Genomic DNA, 23,053 nt, shown 5'->3' on the forward strand with positions numbered 1-23,053 from the left:
AATAAAATATAATTAAATTAAATTAAATTAATAAAAAAAAAAGCCCCTAGAATGACCATTACATAACAGTTGAGTCTCTCTCTCTCTCTCTCTCTCAGCGGGATGGAAGAGTATCACCACATATACATGATCCGTACGCTTCCAACAGAGATAATGTGTCACAATAGTACATATGATCATATGGCACCTCTTACTCGGAGGAACGGGAATACAAGAAGTATAAAATAACAAACATATCGTCACCTGAGATACTTTTTTCTAGACCCAATAATTGTACATAAGTGCGTGTTCCTACAGAATATCGTAGTAATAGTAAAGAGTAAATATAAAAAGAGAGACAGAGGCAAGGGTACGGAGGGGCAAGGAAGTGGCGGAGGTGGAGAGCAGAGAGGATGGTTGAGCGACTGGCTGAGAAAGCGGCCAGACCTCTCCGGGTGAACAACAAAGTTACGGTGCAAAGTATTATTATGTAACTGGTTCAAATTCATGTGACTTGTGATATATCTTGCAGTGAAAATTAGTGCAAATGATTAACGTGTGTGGCATTTTCTTCTGATCATTCATGAATTAAGTTAGTAGACATGTTTACTGCGAAAAAGTTCTTGATATCATTAGTAATATTCACAGTGTTGTTATACATAAATATTAATCTAACCAAAGTTACCAAAACTAAAATCATTGAGTACTACAATGATATAATGAAAGAAAGACAGTCGAGTGAATGCTTTGACAGTTTTATCAAAATTAAACCGACGTTGAGACAGAATAGAAAATCTTTCAACAAAACCCAAGATGAGCTTTTGTCAGTTGATATGAAGCTGACGACTGTCGCTCCCAAGGCTCCAGACGAGATCGTGACACTAAGAAAAGATGTTGAAGTTGTGTTTCCAAGCTTAAATAACTGTTCCATGCAAGATTACAAACGACAAGTGAAGAGCAAACATTTTAAGTCCAGGGCGTTCCTCTATCCCTGTAAGAAGTGGCAGGAGCCGAATCCAGGCGCCCTTTGGCCCATGGTGGTGCCGCCAACCAATGGCTCCGTCCTCAGGACGCTCCCCGTCCGTCACCAGGATCCTGAGGTACGTATAGCAATGCAACATATCCGGCAAAGCTACGGTTAGCAGTCACCAGAAATCTCTCTCTCTCTCTCTCTCTCTCTCTCTCTCTCTCTCTCTCAAACACACACACACACACACACTTTGTATTTAGTGTGTCCAAGATATCATCCTATACATTCATTTAAGTGCTCTAAAGAAAGGAAAGCTATCTTTCCCACCAGACTGTCATGATATGCTCCCAGTCGTGTGAGTATTCCATATTCCAGGTAGCAGCGGCCAGCTCGGAGTCCCGTTAGCCGTGGCGGCAGGCGGGAAGGAGGTCACGGAGCAGCTGGGGGACATTCACCCTTCTTACATCCTGGTTGCGATTTGTTTCTCCTTTTTCAGGAATACCACGTGACATAAATACTGAAATGAGTTCACGTTCAGTAAGATGACATTCATCTGTAAACATAATACTCTCGTAGCAGGTTTCGACTGATTTTTTCACTTTGAGCTTGATCGAGTATAAACTTCCTTGTAGCACATGTTACTGAAGTGTACCATGTACTAATGGTATAATGCATATACTCAAGCTTTCCTGCCATCAATAAAATTTGGTCCAATGTGTGTGGCGCACAGGTGGAGAGGCTTCTACAGCAGCAGGCGGCGGTACAGGCGGATCGCGTGAGGCTCCTCACCGACACCTGCCTCCGTCATCCGGAGCTGGCAACGAGGAGGCACTTCAAGATAGTGTGGGACACCTCCAGGACGCCACCGCTCGTCTACTGTCCTATCTACAAAGTGGGTACTCATCTTTCTTACTGCAGTTGAACTATGAAACATTCTAATATACCTGTTTACTGAAATATTCCACCTCAGTGGCTGACATCAACCTTCAAATACATCCCTCAACTTTCCCCATTCTTCAGATGCAGACAGCAGTTTCCTGCTATGTTTGAACCAATCTCAAGCTGGTTGTTGATCAGTATATATATATATATATATATATATATATATATATATATATATATATATATATATATATATATATATATATATATATATATATATATATCAGCCTAGAAAATGTCATCAGAACCTAATTTATGCTGCTAAATAGCATTCATACATAACATACTTACACACACACACACACACACACACACACACACACACAATTTTGGCTACCTGCCCATACAAGTACTACATAAAATATCACACAATGCATTCTCTTGACAGGTGGCATCCACTACTTGGTCAGTATACTTCTTGCGTCTGGCTCACGTGAAACAAGGTGAAAAAAGCAAAATGGTGAGTAGCCAACAATACCCATTCAATAGATATTTCTATTTTCTCTCCATATGAGTGGCCATGCACTTGATAGGTGGAAGAATGCCAGCAATGTATTGCCTTCATGATGTAAAGGCAACTTAAGAGATGGAGGGAGAGGATTCAGAAGCCTACCTCTGTACATTGATACAAGGCTATTTCATATACACTGGAAATCTTTGCCTGGAACTCTAGATATACAGTAGATACATGCTCATTACATTATAAATGGACAAATGAGCATGAGCATAATGCATAAACTATTATTGAATGAGCTTTACCATTTTTCAAGAAAAAAATGGGAGACGTTCACACCCTGATGAATGACAAATATCCTCCACCAAAGACGAATGAAGAGAAGAATGCTTTGTTCCCCAAGTCCTTACGTTTCATCACAGTGCGGCATCCATTTACCAGGTAACCATATTGATATAATAACCTTATTATCAGCTCTCACTATCCACAAAGACTAATGTTTAAAGGGATCAGAGTTTCAAGTATGTAGGAGACTGCATTTTTAACAAATTCTAGCCTACCAGCTGGACTTTAGCATGAGTTAGCATAATGAATATGAAAAATTTCAAAATAATATTAGTACATTTAAAGGATATTTAAGGGAGATTTGGTAAAGAGAAATGTATGATTTTTCCTGAAGTTTCTCAGGTCAAAATTTGACCTTTTCATAACTAAATTTTGTTTACTGATAAGTTTGGACAAATATAATGCTAAATCACCCTACATTTCAGACTGCTCTCAGCTTATAGGGACAAAATCGAGAATGTGAGTCCAAGACCTTTCCAGCCATATTTTCTTGACCTGCAACAAGCAATAATAAAAAACTACAGAGCATCGCAAAGCAATAATACCAAACGGACTCCAACATTCCCTGAGTTTGTTCAGTATGTGATTGACATCACAGAAAATTTCACAACAGAAAAAGATTGGGTAGAACATGTAAGTTTCTTCTCTCATACTGATTTCAGATAATATCTCACCTTATAGACATTATAGTATTCCTTTTGTCTAGCTCCACACATCTTGTCATCTATAACATATGCAATATATGTACTAATATCAATAATTTATAGCACTAGTCACAAGTAATACAGTCCACAATCCATTTCCTTATTATACCACTCAGTTCTTAGGCATATGACAGTAAAAAAATACAAAAGACATAATGTTAAGAGTAACATATGCATATATTTACTATGGTATCTAGCTTTTGGTAGATAAAATATCAGAAATTATGGGAATGGAATGAGTGGAGTAAAGCTTAACTATTATGACACCTTACAGGTTGTGTGTTGGACACCTTACTGGGTGCAGTGTGCCATCTGCTCCTCTGATTTTCAAGTTGTCATCAAGTTGGAGACCATGGATACCGATGTACAGTTCCTGGCTGAAGTTGCTCAACTAAGAGAAATTCAAAATGTACAAGAGTGGTTGAATCAGAATAATAGTCATGGCTCATCATCTACAGTGATTCCAGATTACTTTGGACAGCTAACAAAAAAACAAATCCAGTTGCTGTACCAGAGATACAAATTAGACTTTGATTTATTTGGATATTCAATTAAAGAATATCTTAGTTATGGTAGGATTTAAACAATAGGAAGTGAACAATCCCATGGTTGGAGCACCTCCATAGTGTATACTGTGTATACTGTAGTGTAATGCGTGTTGAGGGCATGGCAGAGAGTGATTATAACTTGCATGGTTTTCTGAAGAACACTCAAGAAAGTTATATTGTTGTTAAGAGGTATTTCAGGGACTTATATACACAGGCTTGTGTGGAGGCTACTAGATGTGTAGCCAGGTATGCCACAGATGGGAAAGACCACACACAGGATCTTTCAAAATGATGATGATGATGATGATAGTAAACATTGATGGTCTTAGGTTTACTCCTTGGGTACAATGATGCTGTAATGTGCTGTGACACCACAATTTTCTGTGGATGTTGAGCAGCACAGAACAATACAAACCTTTTTGTAATCTCTGCATTGGTCTCAGCCAATGGGATTCAATTAACATCAAAATAAGCAAGACATTTTTAATTGCTAACAAACTGTCTGGGTGATAAATGCAAGATACATTTCACCAGAGTTGGTTATATATTTACATAAACAATATATTAGATTCACAGCATACTCGTATCTTTATATTACCTTCTCTCTCTCTCTCTCTCTCTCTCTCTCTCTCTCTCTCTCTCTCTCTCTCTCTCTCTCTCTCTCTCTCTCTCTCTCTCTCTCTCTCTCAAATATAATCTTAGTGATATACATCAATTCACTCACCACTAAAGCACTCAGGCTCAAGGTTCAGCCTGGATTCTATTTGTACTCTTCTCATGAAAAAATTCCAGTTACCTGATTCAAAATCAAGTAACATATATACACACAGTGGACAAATAACTGATGAAACTGCTGTACTATATATTGACTACAGAGATATACAAATAACTGATGAAACTGCTGCACTACTTACTGACCATACAGGTGAGTGTAATGAGCATGGAAACACTGAAATACACTGCTGTCTAGGTGATGGCATCCTGTAAGCAAAAGGCTTTGACTGGCTCCAGGTGATGAGAGGGAACATGACATTCTAGTGAGAAGCTGGTCTTAACACAATTTTCACATATATCAGTACTTCTGGAGGAGGGGCAGTCAATGCAGTGCCAGCGAGTGCCAGTGATGGGCTCCATCCCACACCCATCACACTGCAAATGTGAAGAAAGATGAAGTTTAATAACTCAAAACAAATACATTACAGTAATTGTAACAGAATGCTAATGATATGTTATTCACAGTTCTATTTTGCTAATACATATGTCAGGGGGACTTCCTTCATGAGATAAAACACACACACTTAATCCACAAGCAATGCCATATTTCTTGGCCTCAAGGAGAGAGAGAGAGAGAGAGAGACTCACTGATCACAATGTAGCTAGGTCAGTTGTGCAGCAAATTTGGCTCTCTGCCATCAGGGCATCTCAGTGGAAAATATCTATAACTTTGCAATGTATAAAATGTTCAGAGAAAGAAAACATGAGTATCATAGCAAACACTACTCGACTGACAAAAAACACCAATTCACACAAAAGCTGAAGTTAAAATGATGAGAAGTAAGGGGAGGGAGATTTATAAGTATGCAACATTCATCATGTAATTTTCAATCTCTCCTCTACTAAAGCTCATCTTTTCCTCACTGAAACACACATAACAGAGGTGACAGTGTCTGGCATGGAGGTGTACATTCCTCACTCTTTCTCTTGCCCTTAACCCTCCTAACTTTGGTTTAACACAGCCTGTTCTCCTGCTATACATGATAGAAGTGGCCTATAAAAGGTACTTGAACCTTCCATCACCAGAATCTCATGAACTTTATATTTCTGATTAGAATCATGCCAAGTCCAATTAGCCAAAAACTCCTTCATTAATAGAAAATGTCAAACTACTTCATGCTACCCATTAAGATCCTTTGCAGTGGTGCAGTGCTCTCTATTAACATCTACCTTTACTTTTTGCTGAAAGTTTGCCCACATTCAGCCTGTTCCTAAAAAGGGTGACCATTCTAATCCCTCAAACTACTGTCCTTTTGCTTTAATTTCCTGCCTCTCTAAAGTTTTTTTTAATCTATCCTCAACAGGAAGATTCTTAAAGATTTATCACTTTAAAACCTTCAATCTGATCACCAGTATGAGTTTCATCAAGGCTGCTCTACCAGTGATCATCTGGCTTCCCTTACTTCGTCATCCTCTTTTAGGGATTTTGATTAAATTTTCACTGTTGCCTTAGATATATCAAAAGGTTTTGATACAGTCTGGCACAAAGCTTTGATTTCCAAACTACCCTCCTACAGCTTCTATCCTTCTCTCTGTAACTTCATCTCAAGTTTCCTTTCTGACTGTTCTATTGCTGCTGTGGTAGATGGTCACTGTTCTTCTCCTAAATCTATTAACAGTGGTGTTCCTAAGGGTTCTAGCCTGTCACCCACTCTCTTCCTATTATTCATCAATAATATTATCAACCAACATCTTGTTTTATCCACTCCTATGCTGATGATACCACCCTACACTTTTCCACATCTTTTCATTAATGTCCAACCCTTCAGGAGGTAAACAGTTCATGCAGGGAAGCCACAAAACACCTGACTTCTGATCTCTCTAAAATTTCTGATAAGGACAGAGCATACTTAGTACTGTTCAATGCTTCAAAAATTCAATTCCTCCACCTATCAACTCAACACAATCTTCCAGACAACTATCTGCTCTTCAGTGACACTCAACTGTCCCCCTCTTCTACAATGAACATCCATGGTCTGTCCTTTACTTATATTTAAACTGGAAACTTCACATCTTATCTTCTATGAAGTTAGGTGTTCTAAGTCATCTCTGCCAGTTTTTCTCACCCCCTCCCCAAGCTACTAACTCTGTACAGGGGCCTTATCTATCTGTGTATGGAGTATGTTTCACATGTAAGAGGGATTCCACTCATACTACTCTTTTAGACAGGGTGGAATCAAAAGCTTTTTATCTCATCAACTCCTCTCCTATAATTGACTGTCTTCAGCCTCTCTCTCATCACCACAATGTTGCATCTCTTGCTATCTTCTACCTCTATTTTCATGCTAACTGCTCTTCTGATCTTGCTAACTGCATGCCTCCCCTCCTCCTACAGCCTCCCTGCACAAGACTTTCTTCTTTCTTTCATCACTACTCAGTCCACCTCTGTAATGCAAGAATTAACCAGTATTCACATTCATCCCTTTCCCTGGTAAACTCTGAAACTCTCTTCCAGCTTCTGTATTTCCTCCTTCCTATGACAAACTTTTTCAAGAGGGAGATTTCAAGGCACTTATCCTTTAATTTTTGACAATCACTTTTGACTGTTTGGGAACCAGCACCTCAGTGGGCCTTTTTTCTATTACAATTTTTGTTGCCCTTGGCTGTTGCCCCTCCTACAAAAAAAAAAAACACCATAGGTATGCAGTGATGGCTATAACAGAAGACTCATAAGAGTGAGCAGGGCAGAGACAGGGCAAGAATGTGGCAATCCCCAATGGGAGCAGCCAAAAGAATTAGTTAAGATAACCTGAAACAGCATGAATAGTCCTTAGCTCCTTGGGCAGTGTACATATAAACTGATGCATTTTCACACCAAATACTGAAATAAATAATTAACTCACAGAATAGCCATGATGAGCAACAATCCCTGTCTCAGCTTCTTGTTCTTTGAGGCGCTTCACTTGCTTTACCCTGAGCAGCTCCCGATACTCCTCAGTGTTGCGCAGCTCATCAACAATGTCCTCCTCATCCTTGGTGACAAACATGTTGGCTAAGTATCATGTCATGTCAAAGTGCATATATATATATATATATATATATATATATATATATATATATATATATATATATATATATATATATATATATATATATATATATATATATATATATATATATATATATATAGTGTGTGTGTGTGTGTGTGTGTGTGTGTGTGTGTGTGTGTTAAGGAGTCTGGCCAAAGACATAAATATGAAAGAAAAAAGAAATGTCTGTTTAATATGCTGCCTCCAAAGAGAGAAACACAGGAGAGAATCCAGAGTTGGCTAAATAAGTCCACTTATCCATACCAAAGTCATACTCCTAAAAGTTCCACAGCACTATATTGGAAAACAGAAAATAGTCATTAAATTGGTTTCCATCTTAATGGTCTGTAAATATAATTCAGAATACTAGTAATAATCCTTTCCCACCATCATCTGCTAGAGAAGCATTAACAAACACCTCCAAACATGAAGCAGAATACCTAACATCCATTAGCTCACCGAGACATCATAAGTGTCTGCTTGTGGGCTGTGTGTGCCCTCAGAAGGCATGGTCTTTGGAATGGCATCCTCATACATGTTGAATGCCTTCATAAAGCTGGACACTGGCCTTCTGCCATACCATGGCATGATGGTTTTTCTTCTGGTCTGAAATGAACGTTCAAGTTTTTTTTTGTTAGCAGCGGGAAATTGAAAAATATGTTGAATACAGTTTAGTGAATTACTAATGAGTCACTCAGTTCATAATATAATATGCAGTACACACTACAGCATATTAATCAATTACTGAGGCACCAGGAGGGTTTAAATAACTGTCTACTATGCTCTACAATGCTATCCACCTTTTTTTTTACTTCATACTATTTACCATAATATTCAGCAATATACAAGTCTTGCATCATAGCAACTTTAGGAAATTCATAATCATTTCAACATTATGTACAGCAAAGCATAAAACAACATGGAAAAATTAATTCTTCTGTCATATTTTCATAAAGAATATCTACCTATTTTTACATGAGGCCAACAATCTCACACAGGATGGTCCAGACAAAGCATCACACACTCATTCCCAATCAATGACACTTTTATCCCCATTGGCCCCTGCTTAAAAAGGATTATAACAAGACAAAGTAAAATACTGAAAGGATATCTTCACTGAAAAGAGAAAGTTGAAGATCAATATTCAAGCACAGCAGCACAAAAGGAAGTCAATGCACAAAACAGTAAGGATATCAAACCTTTCTTATACCATCAGGGAAGTAACATCATCACTTCACACTAAAAGTAATGATAACAATGAATCTTTCATGACAGATATGAGTATTTTTCTACATGAAACTTACAATACTTCTTAAGGCCTTTTCCTTGGGATTTTTGCCAGGAACTGGGAGTCCCTCTCGTCTCAGGGCAATGAAGTATTTCTGAACTCTACTCTGCACCTGAAGTGGTGTTCGAGTACCTGGCAGAAAAGATTCAAGAGTGCCATCAAGACACATGAGAACATAAGAGCACAAGAAAATAGGATTAAGCTGTAAGAAACCATCATATGTCATATCATATCATCCTCATACCTGAATTTATCTAATCTTTCCAAGCTCCCTTATGTTACAGCACTAACAACTTGATTACCGAGTTTATTCCACTCATCTATCACTCCATTTGAGAATCGATTCACTCCTATCTCTTTTTTAAATCTAACTTTATCAACTAAGAAACTGAATTTGCCAACTTTTTTCTTCTTTCCCTGTGATCATCTTTTTGGGATTCATTATAAATGTCTTTTCATTCATTAGCTGGATTCCCTAACATATACAAAACAATATAAATGCTTACATACTTATACCAACACTATCTCCACCTTAAAATTGAGGTAGTCAAGACAAGGCACACAACTTTCAAAATCATATTCATTCAAACCATCCCTTTAGCCCTTTGACACCCAACAGAGAAGAGAAGTACTCCTGCCTTCACTTTACAGGGATCAGCTGCACAGCTTGGACAGTTTGGTCCAGAACAAGGCTCCTTCATAATAAATACCTTCATCACACTAATGTGAGATCATCAGTGTGTGGTGCCTTCCTCTGAGGTCACAGGGCCATATCATTCTTCACACTCTCACAACTACTCACTTATGTCATGTACAATCATTCCAGTATGCTCAAAAGTCAGTGTTCTTCCCTTTCTGGCCTCCTTTACATTATCTATCCAGCCCATACATAGCCTACTGCAAGTTCACATCAATCACACTTAATCTTAATATCTTCTTTACCAGCCTAGAATTTTTCAACATGTCCATACCATCTCAGCACACATTGCTCTGCATGTCATGCCAAGTCTCTCTTAACACCTGATCTTACACAAATATAAGTAAATAAATAAATTAATTAATTAATAAGAATAAATAATAATAATGATAACAACAACAACAACAACAACAATAATAATAATAATAATAATAATAATAATAATAATAATAATAATAATAATAATAATAATAATAGTAATAAAATAATAATAATAATAATAATAATAATAATAAATTAATAAATATTGATCAACCTGTGTAAGCACTATCCTCTTAACTCACTCTCATTTAGCAAACATTATCATGAATTTCCTATTTCTCTGGCATTATTTTCATTCATCAGATCTGCAATCTTTCCAGCACTGTTTTAATTATTTGGTTTCCTATTTTTCTTATATTTTCAACTTACTCCATATTCCTATACATTCTTTCCTTCACAACTAACTATACTAAACCCTCACAGTGCTACTACAGAATATCATTTGGACATTCAAACTTATAATTATGTTCACTTGTTTTCCATCCATTCATTGATTCATCCATCATCGTAATTATAACTCTATTTTTATCTGCACAATGTAAGAAATAAACATCCAGAAAATCCATCAGTTTACTGGGAAAAAAATAATTGAAACTTACCTATTTCTTTTGAGATCTTGACCCAGCGGTGCCAGGCAATGGGTTCATCAGGGTATTTGATGAGGAGCTCCTCAAGTCTGAAATATATTCATGTATAAACATGTCATTTTAGCCCATAATCAAAATACTTCATCTCTTATCTGATGTATGCACACTCACTAATTTGTTGCAGTTATTTTTGCCTGACATATCATTCCAGATTGTTGTAAATTAATTTTGGCCTTCACCCCTGACTTGATATATGCACAGTCACTAAACTGTTGTAGTTAATTTAGCTCCATATTTCATTCCTGATTGTTGCAAATTGATTTTTGCCTAAAACCTTGACACTTCATCCCTGATTTGATGTATATACTTATGAAACTGTTGCAAAGTAGGAAGAGTTATTGTTGCAACATGAATTCCAAATCTAATTCAGTGCTATTATTAAATCTTAAAAGATTTCATATACAGTAAAATCCCTCTTATCCGGCATCAACGGGACTGCTGACATGCCGGATACTTGAATATTGCCGGATACTTGAATAGAAGTGAAATTATGTCCACAATCACCACCCTACACTCACGCATCTTACCATAACAAAGATCAGCTGATCTGATCAGCTGCTTAAGTGTAAGCACAACACGCTTCCTCTTTTCTACAACTTTAGGCATGATGAAGGCGTCAGGCGATAAACAGTGCACACGCAGGACTGAGTCACTGAGTAAACACAGTGCAATGGGCCGCAGGTGGCGCGAATCAGTGCGTTCTAGTGGCAAAGGGACAAAGTATGCCTCGCGCGGGAATTTTAATCGATTTTATGAGTACACATTGATTTTTTATTGATTTTAAGGCTCGGGGAAAAATGTGCCGGATACTTGAAGCTGCCGGATACTCGAATGCCAGATGAGAGGGATTTTACTGTACCCAATTATTCAACTCCATCACAAGATATACAAACAAGCTGTAATATCTATTTCAGTGCACATTCATCATTCTTTCAGAGATAAGTGAATGAGTGAGCATTGAATAAATCTGTTAACAGGCACACTGTATTTTGGTCAAAAGAATCAGACACTTGCTAAATGTCTCGTCTCGTACTTTCGCTGTTCTTCATCACTCCAAGTCCGGTTGAAGGTTTGTGGTTTGCTTTCATCATACAGTCTTCCTCGCACCAATATCTTATTATCAGCATTCATGGACTCTTTACTTTCCTGTAATGAGATGCAAACTGTTTACATTTAGTCCTCATACATTTTCCATTACACTTACAAATCAGGGCCATAAACTCAGAAAAGCAGCAGAGTACTTGGAAGGAAATCAATGGGAAGACCTTGAAATAGTGTAGAAGACATGACAAGACTGAACAATAAGGAAGAAATTGTCTACAGCTGCAAAATGAGATACTCATGGGCTATGCAACCCCAGAAGGGAAAATATAAACAAATAATGATGCAATGAAAAGCACACCTGAATGGATTGTTGGCTGGCTGACATCTCTTGAATGATCCTCTTCCTTGTCTTTGGTCTCATTTCCTGAGTGATGACACTGATGTTGTATTTCTCCCAGTCAATCTGTGGGATCTGAAGGAGAAACAATGAAATTAGAGTAGTGAGGAAATTGACAATGCTTACATGGAAAGGTAGTTCCATTCTACAATCCCTTGAGACTTAATAGGGTGAAGCATGAGTCCTCTAAGACATACATAAAAGTAAGAGTTCCATTCCATAATTCACTGGAATACACTGAGGTGAAACAAGAATCTTCTATCACACACACAAAAGGGTTCCCATTCCATATTTCACAGCACAAAAAGATATATCAAGGTGGTGCAGGACTCATCTCACACACACACACACACACACACACACACACACACACACACACACACACACACACACACACACACACACACACACACACACACACACACACACACACACACAAGGAAGACAAGTTGGGGGTGAGGTTTGTGTTCTTAAATCCTTTGTTCTCTCATCAGAAGTATCTTCAGAGGTCAGAGAGATGATTAGCAAGATGCTTTTCTAATTGATAATGTAGTATCATTATCAAACCACCACTCAGATCATGAAAACACTTGAAAATCCCATTAACCTCTGCCAGAGCCTGCTAAAAGTAAGAAATAATGAAACACTTATAAACAGGGGCTTAAATGAATAACGACTTAAGAATGTTATAACTACCACTAGAATCATGAAAACACTCTTGAAAACCCTATTAATCTCCACTACAGCCTGCTAAAAGCAGGAGCTAAGACAATCAAACACGAAAGTATAAGGGTTCAAGAATGTTACAAGTACTACTGTGGCTTCCCAGAACACCTCAACATGCTCCTTCACAGTTCGGGTGTGACAAGCAGATAGACAGCCCAAATGGTAGTGGAATGGCAGTACCACTAAATTTTTGTAGAGTTATTTCAACAGGACATTTCATACATGATTGTTGCAAATAAATTTTACCTTAAACTCTAAAACTTTGATACTGTAATATTTAATTCAATGCACAATCTTCATTCCTTTAGAGATAAGTGAATGAGTGAACCATGAATGAATCTTCACAAGCACACTGTATTTTAGTCAAAAGAATCACACTTGCTAATGAGCTCATCTCAAGAAAGCTGTGACAGCAGCTTTCCACAGGGCAGGGAGGCAATGTTATACTTAGGAGTGAGGAGCACAAGGAAGTAGACAGGCAGCTACACTGCTCACCACTACACCATCAACACATTCTCACCTCTGCACTCATCTGTGTGGCCTGTCCACTACACCTCCTGGCCAGCAGCAGTATGGTATCTTGTTTCCATTAATAAATTGCACTTGAAATACTAATTAATTCATGTTTATGTATCAGTAGTTACCTGAACAATTTCCTGGGGGCCTGGCAAGTTTAAATTCTCCCCATTCTGCAGAGCCATCACAAACGCTATAGGGTCCTTGAGCACCGACTCACGAGCCTCCTGCAGCTGCTCCACATCCTGAAAAATATTTATACCTGTGTCTATTACTTCCTGCTGGCTACATTCTCAAGTTACCACAATATTTATACAAAGAATATACAAAAATAAGGGCTGATGCAGGAAGTCATCAGGCCTACACATGGCAGTCCCTGTATGAAACACACCAACCTATTCCCACCCATCATCCCCATCTATAAATCTGTCTTATCTTCTTTTAAAGCTCCTTAATGACTCAGCACCAAGAATCTGATTACTGAGATCATTCCATTCATCTACTACTATTTGAGAAGTAATTCCTTCCTATCTCTAATTCAAGCTTGAAAGCATTATTCTTGCTCTATCTTAATTACTCATCTTGAGAATTTTGCTAATGCCATCCTTGTTATATCCCCTATACATGTGTCTATATTTTCCTGCTACCTGCATCCTCAAGGCAGCACAATATTTATACACGTGTTTATATATTCCTGCTTGCTGCATCCTCAAGTCAGCACCAGCAAGCCACAGGAGACAGCAGGTAAGACACAACTGCAAGATAAGCCTAATATTTCTAAATCTATCAAGTGTCAGATGTTAAAGACAGTCTTATATATGTAAGCATAAATGTATCATTATCACTGTACGTAAAAGCCTCAAGTCTTCTAGTGTTGTAATCTGGTCAAAAACACATGACTTCTGAGTGCATCTTCACATTTCCTGCATATCACAAGCATTATGTAAAAGTGATACTAGTGGCTCAGTGGAAGACTTCAACCTTACTCCAAAACCTGAGAATTAAGAAAGAAGCACATTACCAGGCAATGCTGTGACATGAATATGCAATTTCACAATAACAATATGAGAAACAAGAGCAATAATTCGAACAGCTGCAAAGACATGCCAGTAAATTGGAAAAAGAAAGAGAGGCAGAAAAAAAATGTGTGTGTGTATATATATATATATATATATATATATATATATATATATATATATATATATATATATATATATATATATATATATATATATATATATATATATATATACACACATTTTTTTTCTCCCTCTCTTTCTTTTTCCAATTTACTGGCATGTCTTTGCAGCTGTTCGAATTATTGCTCTTGTTTCAGTATATATATATATATATATATATATATATATATATATATATATATATATATATATATATATATATATATATATATATATATATATATACGAGTATATAAAGATATGCCAATAGATAATAAACTAAAAATAAATAGATAAACAGGGCCATCTTGGCACGCATAAATAGGCCTAATTATCCTTGAATTTATCTACCATACAAGTGTTAATTCTCGGGGTATCTTAAAATCTCTTTAAAAATATTCAAACATAATTTGGAAGATTTTGCTGCTTTTTTATATTTTCTTTGTAATTTCACAACATTCCTGAATATATATATATATATATATATATATATATATATATATATATATATATATATATATATATATATATATATATATATATATATATATATATATATATATATATATATATTTTATGCCTTATTTTTTTTCTTTTCTTTTTTTTGGGGGGTTAATATATCATAAAAAATTACATAAATAAATAAATAAAATATATAGCTACATATACCATTCTCAGCCATAATTTTTAGGAGCACATGTACATTCAGTCAAAAAAGCACCAATACAAGCTGCTACCAAAGACAGATCTAGTGACAACACAACAGGCTACTTATGCTGGCATTCCTACATGTGTTGAGCCAGATGAACCTGCATCAATCAAATGACCATCACTCATAAATGAAGCAACATACAGTTAGCTAAATAGATATTGTACACATATAGATAGATATTAGTTATATTCACTACCCCTGTGCATGTTTCTGCTGGGTCCTATCTGGCACCCCATGTACTACCATGCTTACCAACCCTGCCAGACTATTGGGTTGTTCAGTGTGAAACTCATCACACCACACAGTAACAATACTTTTCTGAATGCATGTATGCTGTCCTCACTGTAACTGCGTTGATAAAGATAAGTCAACAGAAAATAAATAAAAGAGTAAATAAATAAATAAATTAAAGAAACTCACACTTACATATAATATTCTCAAGCATAATTAAGGAATACATACAAGTACAACTGGGAAAACTCTAACCTGCAATAGACCTGAGTCATGAAAATGCTAAAGTGTGTGTGTGTGTGTGTGTGTGTGTGTGTGTGTGTGTGTGTGTGTGTGTGTGTGTGTGTGTGTCACTTTATATCCATGGATTAACACTTTAATATATTGTTAAAATAGACTGTCAGTTATCTGAGTTCCCCCTCCCCCAACAGTGGGTTATCCTCACCTTGACTGCCTTGACACGCTGAGCCTGCAGCTTGACAAGAGCCTTGAGTAGCCGCTGATAGTCCAGGTTGTCCCTCAGCGCCAGACAATCCGTCTCAAAATAATATTCTCCACATTCTTCTTCATCTTTGGGTAATAAAGCCGGTAAGTAGTCTGAATCTTCCGACATTTTAACGTTGTCGTTATGAGCTCCAGAAGCTAACTGCCGCACTGAAATATTTCAAACATTTCAGACATTTATTCATTACTTGTATAAGACAATCCTGAATGGAAAGAGAACTGATGAAATGTTTAACAAGGCGACATGTGAAGTTCTTAGAGCACATATGGAAGAGTAACAATTATAATTTTTAACAAAGTAATCATTTGAAGAGCGACAGCTCACTTGGAAGAGTCGCAGGGAAGAAGAGCAAGAGAAATGCATCACACCCCTAATCTTTATTAAGGAGGGAAAGCAACAAATAGGAGATAGGGGATGGAAAGCAGTGAGGAAAATAATTTCATAAAGCAGTATTATGGCTGCAAAAATCTTCAACCTCACCATCTCTGGCCCATATGCAGAAATGCTTTGCTCTCTCTCATCACAAATATTTCCAAAGGCCGCAGAGGTGATTAGCCAGGTTCTCAAGACTATCTCTCCTCTTAATAATATAGAAAACTTATCAGTTAGTCACTAAAACCATTAAAACACCCTTAAAAACTTGTTTCAAGTAGAGCCCTTTAAAAGTAGTGGAGGTGCAGCACAGAAGTGTTTCAGACAATGGACCAAGGTTGGATTAAGCAGGTTAAGTTAGGTTAGGTTAGATAATGTACCAATTAGGCAAATACTGACAAAAGTGGGGGGCAGAAAAGGGTTATGCATTTCTGATCAGCAGCTTATCTTACAGCGACCACAGTAGTCTCATCCAATAATAGTAAAACAACACAGAAAAATTCACCTGATTTACTCACCAACCACAATATAAATTAATAGAAATTACTATAAGATTCGTTACAATTCATAAATGTAGGAGTTAACCTTGTGAGTGAAAATAACACCATAATTTACATACCACTCTGTGAAGATAGCACATCATATTTAATATCCAAGTATTGAAATATACTCCACAAAAAATCCAAATGTTTGTATGCCTAAGCATCCATAGGCCATACATGCACTTAATTTACCTACCTACAAGCATTAATTCCTGGTATACCTAAAAATCCAGGAAAAAATAAATAAAAAAAAAAAAAAAAAAAAAAAACTTACATCCCTTCTACCAAGTTGTTTGTAAAAGTACCTTGGCACCCAGAGTTAATTACCCCTAAATTTCTATATTCTACAGGCCACTTCAAGATCCCTTAAAATCCTGAAAGATATCTAACTGTGTCAGTTTTTCTTCATCTTATATCAGTACATATACCTCTTATTCCAAGCTGTTTGTAGGTCCATCTATCTCAGCACCCATAGGCCTATTTATTCTTAGATGTATCTAGCCTAAAAGTGTTTCCAGGGTATCCAAAAAATCCTTAAAAGCCTTAAAAAAAATAAATAAATTCTCCTCTTATTATATCAGTACATATCTCTTATTTCAGGTTCTTTGTAGAACCATTTTTGAATCCATAGGCCTAATTATTCACTAGTTCTATCTTTGATGCAACAGTCTCCGTTTCTAAGTGTAACATTTTTGGAAATTATATTTTGGTATAATTGCAGTTTTCCCAATAAACCACACATAAGTATGAAATATCTCACAGTCTAGATCACACCGCTAGGAGCATTTCTAACCCCATATTACCTTGTCGCAAACGAATAATAAGGTCAGGACGGAATTTCAAAGATTTACCTCAGTTTTTAGCTGGGATCCTGTTTCCACAGTCGTTGAAAGGATAATGAGTGTGTTAGGTTAGGTTAGGTTAGGTTAGGTTAGGTTAGGATAGGATAGGATAGGATAGGTTAGGTTAGGTTAGGATAGGATAGGTTAGGTTAGGATAGGTAAGGTAAGGTTAGGTTAGGTTAGGATAGGATAGGATAGGATAGGATAGGATAGGATAGGATAGGTTAGGTTAGGTTAGGTTACCTTAGCTTTCTTCTTGTGTTCGAATATACTAATGGTGGGGGTTTCAAGGGGGGCACAGCCCCCTGGTTATAATAGGTTTTTGGTTTGCTACATTTAGGAAATTTCCCTACATTTTCAAAGTCTAGATATCACTCATATGTGCCTCCCCCACCCCCAAAAAAAACCCTGGTTCTCCAGAGGCCCCCAAGCTTGCTGGAGGGGTTAGGGGGGTGTGGGTAGAGATTGGGGATATTGAGTGAAACTGCAAATTAACCTATATTTTTTGTACAGTACATAAGCATGGGATTTGTTTATATGTACATGATAATATAACAGAGGGTACTTAGCTTACAGATGCTTACAGATGATTTCTGGTGTTAGGCCTGATTTCTCAGATCTGTGACACAATCCTTTGTTCACTTGTATTGTTTTGGTGGCAGGAGGTATGTAAATTTGCTTTATAATTACATTTTAGCTCTTGATTTCTTCCAGGTTCTGTCTAGCACTTTCAAATTCCAAGACTGACATGGCTGCAATTACAACCTCTGCTAGGCTGTTCCAGGTGTTTGACTCTGGCATAATGAATATTTTCAAATGCTAACTTAGTATTGTCCTCCTCCTCCTCTTCTTTTTCCATTGTATACTCCATATTCTCCTCCTCTTCATTATCAACAATCATTTCTTCTCCTCTTCTCATACCTTACATTCATTTCCAACATCACATTCTACTCCTCCTCCTTATCCTAAGTAATTTCATGTCAACCAGAGATATCAAGTTAATGTCTTCGTATTGTTTTCCTCCTCCTCCTCTGAGAATCAACGGGGATTTTATTCACTTTTACTCTCACATTCCTTCCCTACATTCTCTTCCTCCTCCACTGTGATTATAAAATATGTTGCGTATTAACACATTTCCCAGACACCTTTTCTAATAATAATTGCCTCTGTAGTCTCGTCTCCCTCCTTACATCCCTGTTCCTCCTTTCCCTGTCGCAATGTTGACAAAATATCGTGATAATACACAATAAAAGTAACTCACCAACTATTTATGTCCTTAACACAACCCCCAGTCTCTTTCTCTTTATTACTGGCTCTAAAATGTCTTCTCTCGTTTTATATTCCTGTTCTTATTCCCATTTCTCCTTTTCCCGATACTCGGTGCACGTCTTCCTGACCCCCAAGCCAATGTTTACAAAATATCTCGGCGAGATACCGGAACTGGACGAAATGCCATATCTTGACATAAGTACCTAAATATTCGCTAATTCACAATCATTTTGCTCAAGATATATACATATATATATATATATATATATATATATATATATATATATATATATATATATATATATATATATATATATATATATATATATATACATACATACATACATACATACATACATACATACATACATACATACATACATAGATGTATGTATGTATGTATATATATATATATATATATATATATATATATATATATATATATATATATATATATATATATATATATATATATATATATATATATATATATATATATATATATATATATATATATATATATATATATATATATATATATATATATATACATACATATATACATACATACATACATACATACATACATCTATGTATATATATATATATATATATATATATATATATATATATATATATATATATATATATATATATATATATATATATATATATATATATATATGACAACCTGCTCTCGTGCCCACGCTCTTGAATCTTCCGAGTTTTCCACCATCTGGCTACGACTACAGAGTCATTCTCATACTAAATTTATCTGTGCTGTATACCTCTCTCCTAACTCCTCTGACTATAAGAAATTCTTTGACTACTTAACTTCCAAAGTGGAGCACATTCTGACCCTCTTCCCTTTCGCAGAGATCTCCATTCTTGGAGACTTCAATGTTCACCACCAGCTTTGGCTTTCCTCTCCCTTCACTGACCATCCTGGTGAACTAGCCTACAACTTCGCTATCCTCCATGACCTAGAGCAACTGGTGCAACACCCTACTCGTACTCCTGACCGTCTTGGAGATACCCCCAACATTCTTGACCTTTTCCTGACCTCTAATCCTGCTTATGCTGTCACCCTTTCTTCTCCGTTGGGCTCCTCCGATCACAATCTCATATCTTTATCTTGTCCTATCACTCCAATCCCTCCTCAGGATCCCCCTGAGCGAAGGTGCCTCTGGCGTTTTGCCTCTGCTAGTTGGGGGGACCTGAGGAGGTATTTTGCTGATTTTCCTTGGAATGACTACTGCTTCCGTGTCAGAGACCCGTCTTTGTGTGCTGAGCGCATAACAGAGGTGATAGTGTCTGGCATGGAGGCGTACATTCCTCACTCTTTTTCTCGTCCTAAACCTTTTAAACCTTGGAGCTTGTTCTCGTGCTATACATGATAGAGAGGTGGCCCACAAAAGGTACTTAAGCCTTCCATCACAAGAATCTCATGCACTTTATATTTCTGCCCGGAACCATGCCAAGTCTGTTCTCCAACTAGCCAAAAACTCCTTCATTAACAGAAAATGTCAAAACCTTTCAAGATCTAACTCCCCTCGTGATTTCTGGCATCTAGCCAAAAATATCTCCAATAACTTTGCTTCTTCTTCTTTCCCTCCTCTACTTCAACCAGATGGCACCACTGCTATCACATCTATTTCTAAAGCTGAACTCTTTGCTCAAACCTTTGCTAAAAACCCTACCTTGGACGATTCTGGGCTTGTTCCTCCCTCTCCTCCACCCTCTGACTACTTCATGCCACGTATTAAAATTCTTCGTAATGATGTTTTCCATGCCCTCGCTGGCCTAAACCCTCGGAAAGCTTATGGACCTGATGGGGTCCCTCCTATTGTTCTCCGAAACTGTGCCTCCGTGCTTGCACCTTGCCTAGTCAAACTCTTTCAGCTCTGTCTGTCAACATCTACCTTTCCTTCTTGCTGGAAGTTTGCCTACATTCAACCTGTTCCTAAAAAGGGTGACCGTTCTAATCCCTCAAACTACCGTCCTATTGCTTTAATTTCCTGCTTATCTAAAGTTTTTGAATCTATCCTCAACAGGAAGATTCTTAAACATCTATCACTTCACAACCTTCTATCTGATCGCCAGTATGGGTTCCGTCAAGGGCGCTCTACTGGTGATCTTCTGGCTTTCCTTACTGAGTCTTGGTCATCCTCTTTTAGAGACTTTGGTGAAACTTTTGCTGTTGCCTTGGACATATCAAAAGCCTTTGATAGAGTCTGGCACAAAGCTTTGATTTCCAAACTACCCTCCTACGGTTTCTATCCTTCTCTCTGTAACTTCATCTCAAGTTTCCTTTCTGACCGTTCTATTGCTGCTGTGGTAGACGGTCACTGTTCTTCTCCTAAATCTATTAACAGTGGTGTTCCTCAGGGTTCTGTCCTGTCACCCACTCTCTTCTTATTATTCATTAATGATCTTCTAAACCAAACTTCTTGTCCTATCCACTCCTATGCTGATGATACCACCCTGCACTTTTCCACGTCTTTTCATAGACGTCCAACCCTTCAGGAGGTAAACATATCACGCAGGGAAGCCACAGAACGCCTGACTTCTGATCTTTCTAAAATTTCTGATTGGGGCAGAGCAAACTTGGTATTGTTCAGTGCCTCAAAAACTCAATTCCTCCATCTATCAACTCGACACAACCTTCCAGACAACTATCCCCTCTTCTTCAATGACACTCAACTGTCCCCCTCTTCTACACTGAACATCCTCGGTCTATCCTTTACTTATAATCTGAACTGGAAACTTCACATCTCATCTCTAGCTAAAATAGCTTCTATGAAGTTAGGTGTTCTGAGACGTCTCCGCCAGTTTTTCTCATCCCCCCAGCTGCTAACTCTGTACAAGGGCCTTATCCGTCCATGTATGGAGTATGCTTCACATGTCTGGGGGGGTTCCACTCATACTGCTCTTCTAGACAAGGTGGAATCAAAAGCTTTTCGTCTCATCAACTCCTCTCCTCTAACTGACTGTCTTCAGCCTCTCTCTCACCGCCGCAATGTTGCATATCTAGCTGTCTTCTACCGCTATTTTCATGCTAACTGCTCTTCTGATCTTGCTAACTGCATGCCTCCCCTCCTTCCGCGGCCTCGCTGCACAAGACTTTCTTCTTTCTCTCACCCCTATTCTGTCCACCTCTCTAACACAAGAGTTAACCAGTATTCTCAATCATTCATCCCTTTCTCTGGTAAACTCTGGAACTCCCTGCCTGCTTCTGTATTTCCACCTTCCTATGACTTGAATTCCTTCAAGAGGGAGGTTTCAAGACACTTATCCACCAATTTTTGACCACTGCTTTGACCCTTTTATGGGACTGGCATTTCAGTGGGCATTTTTTTTTATTAGATTTTTGTTGCCCTTGGCCGGTATCCTTCCTACATAAAAAAAAAAAGAAGTTATGTATACAGCTTGGGTCTACCAGATTAACTAACGTACGCTCTGCACCACGCTGTGTTTATTTATCACCGCACTTCATTTATCATATACTTTTTTTCTTTTCCTTCATAATTTGTTCTGTATTATATTTTATTATGTATTTATGTATTTATTTTACTCGTCCCCATTCTTTTCCTTTTCCCTTATAATTTGTTCTGTATATTTCATTTGATCTCTCTCTCTCTCTCTCTCTCTCTCTCTCTCTCTCTCTCTCTCTCTCTCTCTCTCTCTCTCTCTCTCTCTCTCTCTCTCTCTCAATAGATATCCAACTGCCAGGAAGCACAATTTCGGTAGATTTTCTGAACCTATTAAAATTCTGAAGGAAACAGCAATAATTCGGAATCTCTTGAAATCCATAAGACTATCAGTAGATGTGCTGATGTTGATGTTTCGGTAGATTTGACAGTACATGCAGGATACTGATTGTTATTACGTATTCAGATAATGACATGAACAGAATTAGTTAAAAATTAGCCAAAAGTGTCATACCATCAGAAGACACAGATAAAACTATATTATTACATATTTACGTTAAAGGAAATAAATGCAACAGCGACATATTAGT

The 23,053-nt window shown here is 37.3% G+C and overlaps 2 protein-coding genes across 7 annotated transcripts; one reads left to right on the top strand and one right to left on the bottom strand.

Moving 5' to 3' along the window:
• Positions 1–89: 89 nt before the first annotated feature.
• Positions 90–4,520, top strand: LOC135109337 (carbohydrate sulfotransferase 10-like). Its single transcript, XM_064020700.1, has 6 exons — positions 90–1,079; positions 1,680–1,841; positions 2,280–2,351; positions 2,662–2,786; positions 3,116–3,323; positions 3,669–4,520. The coding sequence occupies exons 1-6, from the start codon at positions 582–584 to the stop codon at positions 3,975–3,977; spliced, it is 1,374 nt and encodes a 457-aa protein (XP_063876770.1). The 5' UTR covers positions 90–581; the 3' UTR covers positions 3,978–4,520.
• Positions 4,412–19,189, bottom strand: LOC135109338 (ZZ-type zinc finger-containing protein 3-like). 6 transcript variants are annotated; one of them, XM_064020706.1, is made up of 11 exons: positions 19,025–19,189; positions 18,348–18,557; positions 15,948–16,156; positions 13,510–13,626; positions 12,101–12,214; positions 11,732–11,844; positions 10,651–10,727; positions 9,050–9,165; positions 8,205–8,351; positions 7,560–7,688; positions 4,412–5,091 (listed from the first exon to the last, which is right to left on the bottom strand). In XM_064020706.1, the coding sequence occupies exons 3-11, from the start codon at positions 16,113–16,115 to the stop codon at positions 4,909–4,911; spliced, it is 1,164 nt and encodes a 387-aa protein (XP_063876776.1). In that variant the 5' UTR covers positions 16,116–16,156; positions 18,348–18,557; positions 19,025–19,189; the 3' UTR covers positions 4,412–4,908. The 6 variants fall into 6 exon arrangements, with proteins under 6 accessions (XP_063876776.1, XP_063876775.1, XP_063876772.1 ...); XM_064020705.1 differs by having other exon boundaries at positions 18,348–18,728; XM_064020702.1 differs by having other exon boundaries at positions 18,348–18,794.
• Positions 19,190–23,053: the final 3,864 nt, after the last annotated feature.

The sequence above is a fragment of the Scylla paramamosain genome, chromosome 18 (assembly GCF_035594125.1).
Source record: "Scylla paramamosain isolate STU-SP2022 chromosome 18, ASM3559412v1, whole genome shotgun sequence".
In the NCBI taxonomy this organism is placed as follows: domain Eukaryota; kingdom Metazoa; phylum Arthropoda; class Malacostraca; order Decapoda; family Portunidae; genus Scylla; species Scylla paramamosain.